This window comes from Camelina sativa, chromosome 15, assembly GCF_000633955.1.
Source record: "Camelina sativa cultivar DH55 chromosome 15, Cs, whole genome shotgun sequence".
NCBI lineage: Eukaryota > Viridiplantae > Streptophyta > Magnoliopsida > Brassicales > Brassicaceae > Camelina > Camelina sativa.
Genome location: NC_025699.1, coordinates 27,720,171 through 27,731,495, shown reverse-complemented (window position 1 = coordinate 27,731,495; position 11,325 = coordinate 27,720,171). Strand labels below are relative to the sequence as shown.

The 11,325-nt window shown below is 38.7% G+C and overlaps 2 protein-coding genes across 2 annotated transcripts; one reads left to right on the top strand and one right to left on the bottom strand.

The window, feature by feature from the left end:
• On the bottom strand, positions 1,846-3,729 carry LOC104747732. The gene is made up of 5 exons (XM_010469425.2): positions 3,509-3,729; positions 3,223-3,313; positions 2,492-3,100; positions 2,300-2,399; positions 1,846-2,206 (listed from the first exon to the last, which is right to left on the bottom strand). The coding sequence occupies exons 1-5, from the start codon at positions 3,592-3,594 to the stop codon at positions 2,181-2,183; spliced, it is 912 nt and encodes a 303-aa protein (XP_010467727.1). The 5' UTR covers positions 3,595-3,729; the 3' UTR covers positions 1,846-2,180.
• LOC109129175 lies at positions 5,440-8,972 on the top strand. Its single transcript, XM_019236837.1, has 6 exons — positions 5,440-5,548; positions 5,855-6,836; positions 6,941-7,812; positions 7,901-8,093; positions 8,176-8,795; positions 8,889-8,972. The coding sequence occupies exons 1-6, from the start codon at positions 5,495-5,497 to the stop codon at positions 8,970-8,972; spliced, it is 2,805 nt and encodes a 934-aa protein (XP_019092382.1). The 5' UTR covers positions 5,440-5,494.

The following is an 11,325-nucleotide window of genomic DNA, read 5'->3' as shown; positions in this document are numbered from 1 at the left end:
CCCCCCCCGCGACACTTTTTTTTCTCTAGCAGACACATCCGCATCTTTCACTTCCCTTTACCGTTGTCATTTTGCTTTTTGGTTGCCATTATCACCACCGTTTTAAGCTGTCGCAGTCACTCATTCAGTGACTTGAAAACGAACAGGGCCATTGTCGATGGATCTTCAGCCCCACATTCAATTGAGGGCTGGAAATGCTGGATTGCAACATTGGCGGCTTGTCAGCGACTTCATCAACAAGTACATCAACTACTCAGTCAGCGATGTCCACATCAAAATACAAGTCTTATATACAACAATTCTAAATTTTTTATATTAATTATAAGGTGAGAGACCCATCCGCTAAAGAACACAATATTTTGAGCACATAACCCTCCATAATTTCAAATTTGTCTTTTTCCATTTGTATCATAAAATGATTTTGCAGAGTGTAATAACTATACCTTCAATTAGATAACCTTACTTTGGTTTTAGGTAAACAATTTTAAGGCCAATCATTTGCACTCCTAAGGGCCTAACTGGTTCAAACGCTGCGGTTGCGGTTGCGGTTGCGGGAGATTGCGGAAGCGGGCGATTGCGGTTTCAAGCGTTATTAAGCGTTTTGAACGACTGGTTTAGCGGTTTAAAATTGGTGCATTTGCGGGAGGTTTACGACTGGTTGACCAGCGGGTGCAATAGCGGTTGGAACATAATAAATGTGATATATAATTATATAAATGTTTTAAAATATCAAAAACTTTATTAAACTTGATTTATAATTAAAATTCATTAAAAATACTAAAATAATTATTAAAAAATAAATAAATTTCATAATGAAATACTTATTACTTTATGCATTTGGATTTTTACCAAAACTTTAATTAAGTAATTTGATAAATGACTAAAACATATGTTTTAGATCGTAGATCTTCTTTCTTAAATCTCACACACTCAATAAGTTTTGTGGGGCAGTATTTGCATCGGTAGTAATGATCAAATGAGAGTTGAGAAGAGTCACTCGTGATTTGTTTTTATTTTTCACAAATAATCTTATTTTCTTAAATTTCTGATGAAACGTTATATTTATTTAGATTTTTTTGAACTTATGTGCGATGTGCCATTAAATTTACATCAAGTTTTCTGGGTTATTGTTAATTGAAATATTATTTTCTTCCAATTATTTATTTTTTTAATATTTTTAATCTTATCCGTACTTCATTTTCTCTCATCCTTAATGAATAAAATAGTTAGGTAAAAAATATATATAAAATATATTTCATTATCATTGATTTGTTTCAAATTTTTTCTAAAAAAAAAAAAAAAATTTGAAACGCAAACGCCCGCAACCGCAAACGCTTGCGGGAACCAGCTTTTGGAATTCAACGGTTGGGAGCGATTGGGAGCGACTGGGAGCGATTGGGAGCGATTTGTGTGATTGGCCCCAAACGCTAGCAACCGCCCGCAAACGCAAACGCAGCGTTTGCGGGAGCTAGCGGGAGAACCAGTCAAGCTCTAAGTCTCAAGACACATTTCCAATTAGCCTAAAAATTTATAGTATCCAGAATCTTTCGATCAGATGATTATATACTAACAATCTCTCCGGATACTATTGACTTTTAAATTTGGAGATAGATAAGTTATAAACAAGAGAAAATTTAACTTTTTTTTTTTGTGCAAAGAGAGAAAACTAACCATGATTGAGAAAACTAACTATGAACAAACTCGACCGTAACAAAATTTTGGTTTAAGGATCAAGGCTGGCAGCTATATAGAAGCCGGTATAGCTAGGAATTAGAATGACATAACCAAGTACCAAGATTCAAAGTTCTTAATTTATAAGAGAGCAAATTGTTCTAAAAAAAAACATAGCACAATCTTGATTTATTATAGCTTTGTATGGTCAAACATCTACGAAACCTATTTTGCATTTACATCTTTATCAATGATAGCCAAAGCCGTAGTATATCAACTCTACCCCCTTTACTTAATCTTACAAATTTGTTTGTTTTTCTATATGTTCCCTGAAGAACCACAGCAACAAATTAAAGTAAATATATGCAAATTACATTTCAGAAAAGAAAAAGAAAAAGCTTATTGATCTCTCTACATGTTCTTGTGGGATGATGAATCCTAACCATTAGATGCAAACGCTGATCTCTTTTTGGCTTCTTCTTGATAGTTTTCGAACCGTGGTTGAATTCTCAAGATGAATACACTACAAAGGGTACTGCATCCGTTTAAACAAGGGAAAAAATCAACACTCGTTAGCAAACACTCTCAATATCGAAAATTATATTAGCAAATAAGTAGAGTGACTCACATAGAAGGAACACCATTAGCATTAACGAAACAGTGAGTTTGATCGGGTGATCAAATGGTAAGCGTATCGGATTCTGGAAACAACCAGTCTTGTCAAGCAGCTGAAAACACACACACTACACAAGTAAGTTACTTCCTCCTATCATGAGTAAAAGCTAGTACTAATCAACTAATTGTGAGAACTCTCACTCACCTGATTATGATCAGGAAGCCTCTGCATCCACAATACAGACTTAGTTCCTTTGACCTTAGGAGTTGCTTCGATTTGTGCCACCAGTCTCTCGTTTACTTCTTCATTACCACCAGGAACTATAATCCTCAAAGAATTGAAATTTGGTGAACTACATATCCTTCTCATCCCAGCTGACTTCTGTATCCTCGCATCTGCATTTACTCTTTCTACAATATCTATGACACATTCAGAGCCTTTACCACAACCTTTCACTTTCTTGATAGTCTCTTTTCTACAGTTTACTTCCACACCGTTCGTTCCTCGAAGATTATCAACTAAGGAACTATTAGTAGTAGACTCTCTCGAGTTAGTGCTAAAACTCTGTGAAGTTCGAGAAGAAGAAGAAGAACCAGAGAGAAACATGGCCAAGTCATCACGCTCTTCTTCATTCAGATCAATCCAACGGAGTGGTTCTTTACCATTCTCACTGTAAGCCTCTTGCAGAGAAGTTTCAACGCGATCAATCTGGTTCTCAATAGCGGTAACAAACTGTTTACGTCGTCTAGATGCAGAATCATCATCCCCACAACGTTTATGGCTCAACCTGACTGCTTTCTCAAACTCCTCCAACTGAATCACACACACACACACACAGTTTCAACAACTCAAGTTAACATAAGAAGTATCATCAAAAACACAACAAAAACTTTTCAAGAGTACTCCACAAGAACCTGAGATGATTGAAACTGTACCTGCCATTTAGCAGTACCTAAAGCTGCTTGGAGTTCTTTACAGATCTCATCTTTCTTATCTCTAATCCACAATCTGTAAGTAGACTCCATTCTGATAATCCAACCAAAAGAAAAAGACAAAAAAATCAAAAAAATCAAAACTTTAAACAATAGCAAAATCAAACACATCTCAATCTCTTCATTTCTCTGAATAAAAATCCTAAATTTATAAGCAAAAAATCTAAAAGCTCAAAGAAGAACATCACAAAGCTATCATAAAAGCTCAAATAACAAAAGTTACACATACATATCAGCAGATTTTTGAACCTCTTCAGCTGCGGGGAAGAAAACATCTTTTTGCCATAGATCAAAACTGTTGTTCACTACCATCATCTTCTTCTTCTTCAGGAGAGAGCTCTACCCATAAAACACACACACACAAATAGAGAATCAAACGAAGCTTTTACGAGCAAAAGAATCGAAAAAAAATCAATCTTTTTTATTTTTCTTCAATTCTCTTTGTGACTTGTTATTATTTAAAAGAGCTTTTATGTAAATTATTGTCAGTGTCATACCAACTTGTGTCTCTATTAATTGGAACGTGGCTCATTATAATAGGGTGAATCAGGAAATTAATATGCTCTTTGGTACAGGAGATCCCAGCTCTGCGTTAGGAAGCGAAGAAAACGACAAAAAGTGTGTAACCTGGAATTGTGGGGTCCGCCAATTTGCTGCCACCAGCAGCCACATTATTTTCTTCATTCATTCATTCTTTGTTTTTGATTTTGTAATATATTTTTGTTAGGTTTTTCTGTTTACTTTTATAATAATATGCTCAAAATACTGATAATTCTATTTGCCCCACAAAAAAAAAAAAGACCATACAATGTATATAGTCAAATGGTAATGAATTTGATGACTCATTTGGCATTCAGACATTGAAAGGTTGCCAAAAAAAAAATGTGACATTCGAGTTTCAGAGAAGTTTAAAAGAATTGATTTGACTACCTATATCAACAAAATGCGCACTTAATTTATGAGTGCTTGAGCTGGAGTAGTTTCAAAATGGGTAATTTTTTGGGAAGTGACTGTCGGAACTGTGTGAATGAAGATAAAACACAGAGAAAGATCATGTGGGGATTTGTAGGAATGGTAACAAATCTTTAAAGCCTAAGGAAATTGGGCTCATGGACTGATATTAGACATAGACCCACTAAAAAGTGGTGATCGGGAGGTTTATACAGGTCTTGCATCACATGTTTTTTAAAATATCATAACTAATCAAACTCGATAAGAAAAAAAAGAAAAAAAAAATCAAACTGGACTATAATTTGTTTTTACGTGAGTGTTAATATTGCCACATAGCAAAAAAAATCAAATCAGAATAAAAGCTTTAAGAACTGGTTAACTACTAAACTACCATAACAATTCTTCGAGTTGGAATCTATTAGTCACACCCTCTATTCTGATTTCTGAGGTGGAGTTTCACCACTAAACCTACTTAAACCACCTTGACCATTTAAGACTACGTGTATTCATGATAAATGTTCTTTATTGCATTCTCTTAATTAATCCACTTAGATATAGGTGTATCGTCATTAACAAACTTATTAGAATATTATTCATTTGGAGCAAATTTTTAATTAACAGTTTCATAGGACATGTTAGATATTTCAGAATAAGAACAAATTTCAATTGTGAAATTCGTAAAACATGTACAAATGGTAGAATGGATAATCTATACTGTATTTTTTAAAACATGTACAAATGGTAGAACACATAATCTAAATTTTAAGAACATGAACAAATGGTAGAAAATTTATTCTAAACATTGCAAAACAAAAGTAATTATCATAAACAGCTAATTATTCTCAACAAAAAAACAAAGTTTTTTTTTTTTGACAAAACGAAGTTTCTCTTCATAGTTATTTATTAGGGCGATTTAGGTGGATAACCAAATTCACTAAAAAAAATGAAGAAAATAGCATGCTAATCATAGGAATTAGGTGAGTAACCAGAGGGGGCTGTGATTTTACCATTTTACACCCACATGTCGTGAACAAGAAAATGTGATGGCGGTGGAGTTCAATGACGTGTCCTAGTAGGCTTGTAGCTCTGTTTAGTGACCATGCATAAACCGTAAAGTGTCTAATCAGTGTCATAACACAAAACTTATTAGCAAAGTAATTTGAATTTAAAACTATATCTTAGCTATGGTATAGAGTTTGTGGTCAATAAATAGAGTAGAGCCGTCGCTTTCTTTATCAGTTCGAACAGCTGTGTTGTGAATGGTATGAACGAGGAGAGTAGTAGGTTCGCAGTAAAGGAATTTATTCCAACCGAGAAGGTAAAAAGCTTTAATTTGTCTGGTTCATTAATTGTGTTGCTGATGCGGATCTTTCGAAAAGTGGTTCACTATGCCTATGTGTATTAAATATAGTTTCCATTTTCAATCGTACTATATAGCGGCAGCAAGTCTATAAGAACTCCTAAGTGTGGATATGTAGATTGGGATGAAAAGAGCGTGGTGTGTTTGATCCGTATGGTTTTAGATTAATATTGTATAGGACAGTAGTAGCAGGTCGTATACGGTCCTGTATATCACTGTTTTTTGATATCCTACTTACGCCTCTGTTTCCATGTGTGTTCGCAGATGAGTGTGAAAGACCAGGTGCGTGTGATTTTAGGCGAGTGGATAAAAGTCGATAGTTTCGTATGGAACTTTGAGCCAGAGACAGTCCCGGGGAACCATTACGTCCGGCTTAGAGATGGAATGACATACAAACAACTGGTGGCGAAGGTGAAGGAGAAGCTGGTGTTGCGTGCACATGAAGTTGTCATTAAGATGTCTTACCAATTTCCTGCGTGGTTTGAACTTGATGAGGGTAACGGATCCACCCCGCAATACATTACTGACGATGAAGACGTTGCTGTATTCATAAGGATGCGGCGTTTTATAGAAGAAGTTGACCTATGCGTAAGTGTTGTTAACAAGAGTTGTCCTGAACAAGCTTCGCCCCCACCTCCGCGGAGACATTGGCTACGCTATGTCTCTGCTAATGATGATGAAGATTCTGAATCAGACTCAGATGATATTGACTGGCATGAATTTGCATTAGACTACTCAACGCCAAAACCGAAACAACAATCAGAAAACCAAACAAACGTTGCGAAGGAGGATATCATCATGGCCTCGGTGCAGCCGACATCGCAGTCAGGCATTGTTATCAAAGAAGGCGGTGGTAGCAGTCGGAAGAAGCCTACTAGCAGTTGTGCACGTGATAAAGGAAAAGCTGTTGCGGATGCTGATGGAGAGGAAACTTCTTCGGACAGTGATGACAATGACTTCCAGATTGTCCCCTTTTCGCAACCTGATAATCCAATGCTAGTTGAGTGTAGCCAAGCTCGGCCTCGCCACAATGATCCTGTCACCGAAGGTGAGCCAAATAGACCCCCCTCTGACGCAACTTCTACTGGGAGCACAGAAGGCATAGGTGTTGAAGTGGAAGTTAACTCTGTTACAATGTGGGGACGAGTGGAGGAAGCCTTACATTCCATGCTATCAGATATGACTGACGATCCGGCGTTGTTCTGCCGTGATGCACCACCGGTATTCAATGATGGAAAAGGTGAAGGTAATTCATACTAACAGAGTACAAGAAACATATAGTAGGTATTGTAAAATCAATATTATGGAACATATGGAAACTAACACTCTGTCGCGCTCGTACTGCTGCAGGTGTCGACACAGCTATATCAGACATACAGTACGAAGGGGACAAGTTGTTTGTTGGGCGTGTTTTCAAATCAAAGTCAGATTGCAAGATAAAGATTGCCATACATGCTATCAATCGGAAGTTCCATTTCAGGACAAGCCGGTCAACACCAAAATTCATGGTGCTCAAATGTATATCGAAGTCATGTCCGTGGTGTGTTTATGCAGCTAAGATTGATTCTTCTGATCATTTCCAAGTACGCCAAGCAACTCAAAAACATACCTGCACGGTTGATGAGAGGAGGAGCTACCATCGACTGGCAACCACACAAGTTATTGGAGAGATAATGCAGAGCCATTTCGTGGGCGTGAGGCGTGGTCCAAACGCGGCTGCAATCCGCAAAATTCTACTTGACGAGTACCATATCAACATATCTTACTGGAAAGCTTGGCGTGCAAGGGAGGTGGCAATGGAGCTGTCAATGGGTTCAATGGCTGGTAGCTATGCCCTTCTGCCCACATATATTGGATTACTACAGCAAACAAATCCCGGGTCTGTCTGTTTCACTGAGCATGTCGACGAGCCTGATGGGGCAATGCGATTTAAATACCAATTCATCGCATATGCAGCATGTGTTAAAGGGTATCAATACATGAGGAAAGTTGTGGTGGTTGATGGAACTTCCATGAAGGCTCGATATGGTGGTTGCCTCCTTACCGCAAGCTGTCAAGATGGCAATTTCCAAATTTTTCCGCTTGCTTTCGCGGTAGTTGATAGCGAGAACGATGATTCTTGGGAGTGGTTTTTCAGGAGCCTTTCTACATTTGTACACGACACCACCGACTTAGTTTTCATTTCAGATCGACACAACAGCATATATACTGGGTTGCGGAAGGTAATTGTTAAGAATTAACGTCTGTTCTTTTGTAACATATAGTTTTTAAAACACCTCTGCTGAAATACTAATCACTATACCATTTTAGGTATACACTGAGGCGCACCACTCAGCCTGTACGGTGCATCTTTGGCGCAATGTGCGCCATCTATACAAGCCCCAGTTGCTGGCTGGTCTAATGTCTTCGGCAGCTAGAGCATTTGTCATTGAAGATTTCAACAAAAAATTCTTGGAAATTCAACGAGTTAACCCTGGTTGTGCAGCTTATCTAGTGGACATTGGTAAGCACTTGGTCAACTCTGTTTCCATCTAACTTACTCTGTATTCAATTAACAGAGATAAGTCATGAATATATTTTTACAGGGTTCACACACTGGACCAGGGTTCATTCGCAAGGGAAGAGGTACAATATCATGGACAGTAACATTGCAGAGTCATGGAACCAAGTACTTAAAGAGGCCAGAGAATATCCCCTCATTTGTATGTTAGAATACATCAGGACGACAATGATGGAATGGTTTGCTGTACGCCGAGCTAGGTCTGCACGTTCCGCTTCAGTAATAGCTCCAAAGTGTCGTGAAATTGTTGAGGAGAACTTCGAAAGTGCCATGTCTATGGCGGTTCGGCCTATTAGTGACTTTGAGTTCCAAGTCCAGATAAGGAGTGGAGAATGCTTCACTGTTAAATTGGTTGAAGGGACATGCTCATGCAACGAGTTTCAGTGTTTGAGCATACCTTGTCCGCATGTCATAGCAGCCGCAACGCGTTTAGGTGTGTCTATAGATACATTCGTTGACACAGCTTACTTTGAGGAGACTATCCGCCACTCATACGAAGAGAAGATATATCCAATTCCGTCTGTTGGTGGTCATACTACGGCGGATGCTGCATCTGGAACCAGGGGTGACCTTAACCCACCACGTTCCCGCCGTCCACCAGGTAGACCCAAAAAAATCAGGATCTTGTCTAGAGGAGAGTTCAAGGTTTGTTTTATTAGTGTAAAAACGTAGTTGTACTTATCCCTTGCTGTGTTCCATTAATGCTAGACAATCTCTATTTATGTTACGTTAATTCAGCGTCTGCGCCCTAAATCAACAAGGAGATGTTCCCGTTGTTGCCGCACAGGGCACAACAAGGCATCTTGCAAAAACGCCATATAAGTAGCTATCTACAGCAATGGGGTACGTAGTATGTGCGGAGCGATGGTCTTTTGGATGTGTTCATAAATAATGGAAGCAACCAGTGCAATGATGTATATAGTATCGGTGACAGGGGCAATTTTTGACTCAAAATAATTTGGTATATCCAAGGATGGTGTATACCACTTTATTTTGAAATATAAGCACCTCTACTTCTGTTCATATATTTGTATCTGGTTGCTAAATCGTCTATGGTGTATATAGTGTTGTAATGCTCACTGGCACAATGGTTTGTTTTTTGTGTAATATTAATAAAATACCCTGCTTGGCTATGTAATTAGTAACTCGAGTTCTCTTCTATGGCACTTCACGAACATATCAAGGGCCCAATCGATAAAATAGAACGTATCATAATATATTAAGTTCACATAGAAAATATCCTACCATACTCTAAAACCCTGGGAAGGTGCTTCGCCTCCCATGACAGCATGTGTTGTCATTGTTGCAATTTCCACTATCTACTCCGGCTCAGGTTTATTAATGCAGCTCTGTCAGGATATAACAGTCATGACACGACTTCTAAATGTTTCTCCAAACATTGGCGACCCGGTTATCCACGTAAGCCGTGGTCACTGCAAACAGGAAGTGTTTGACAACCTATGGGAAAGTGGCTTTATCCTGACAGAGATAAGGCACTATACCCTACAAGACTCAACATTCAGAACCCCAACCTCAGACTCGGTTTAGGTCCCTCCGAAGAAGCTTTTAGTGCCAACATCCATGCATCCGTTGACTACGGTTTACCAAAAAACGGCACTATACCCTACAAGACCCAACATTCAGAACCCCAACCTTTGCTTTGTTTAATGAAAATTGGAAGAAGAGTTCAGTTTGATTAAATGGTAGCTCTAAAAGAATAGTAAATAGACTAGGGAAATAGAATAGTATAATCTCAAATGTAGAAATAATAATTTAGCCTCCATCCAATCTCAGTAGATATAGCTTAAGAATTTCAAGAGAGAAAGAAAGAAAATACAAGTCCTCTGCATTTTGGTGCAGAAATCTGATAACATCACAACGATAGCCTAACCGCTTCAACGCCTATATTGGATTGGTAGCAGCCGAGAATGTAGCAAACGCACCAAGAGCATACTGCTTCGCCGCTATTTGTACTTTCTCCTCATCAAGTTTCCTATAATAAGTTGCTAAGGACGATACTGCGTGAAGCTCGAGCAGAATTAGCGAGCAACTCCGACATAGGCTACGAGACAAAGGATTGGTCAGGTCGTCAAACATGTAGATGACCATGTAATGTTAAACACAACTTGCACAGAAATTGCTTACCCCGATTTGAACAGCGGAATGGTATACTAGGCCGCAGGATGGATAGAGGATCAAGCCCTCGAGTAGATGACCCTCCATTATCAACATATTTTCTTATTAGATATGGAAGCATAACGGCAACGTGTTCTACATATTTATTAATTTGCTGATCCGTCAAACAAGATTTGTTGCAGTCTAGAACCATAACCTGCCATGTCGTCAAATCAATAACAAGAGCAATCCAGTGTTGTCGCTCGATCTGCATGGGGCTGTATAGAATATCAACTTCACTAAACCAGTTAGGTCGCGTTCGAAATGGCAACGCCGTTAAATCAGAGAATGGGAAAGTGGCTTTATCCGGCGCTCTTCCAAAACGGTTATATTGACGGTATAGCATGGACAGAAACGAGGCTGGTATGAAATCAAACCGCTGGTTAGGACTGGCATCACGACGAGCTTGGATAAACTTAACCAGCATATCTGCCCCCTGTTTTGAATACAATGTACATGGTTAGCCAAGTTGGTGAGAAGACAGAATCACTAATACAAGAGGGTTGTTGCAAAGTATAAATAGCTCACCAACTCATCTAGGAATGTCGTCGCTGTATATATGCTTAGAAACTCAGTATTATCCACAACCATGCCACACGACAGCTGATATGATCTGCCAATAGGTATTCAGCAGCAAATCACCATGTTAAATCAGTTGCTCAAATTTATGCAGAAATAGTAAGGATGAGTCATCACTTACCTGGCCCTTTCCATTTCACGGAGGAAAACCTCGACCAGTTTGTCATCTGGAGTGGAGAAAGCATCAAACCCCCCCCCCCCAAACCTCAAGGGGACCACGGTACTCGCGGTAACTGTCGACTCAACTTTCTCTGACTGCATCGAAAACCTGGACCTTTTCCTACGGTTACCATCTTTGGCATTTTGTTGACTACAAGCTTTGTTACCAATATAGTCACTCAATGTGGAAAAATCAGGTGCAACTTGTTCCTTGCGTATTAAGCGGATGCTCATACGAGTAGGTGTTGCTCTCTTTTGAGTC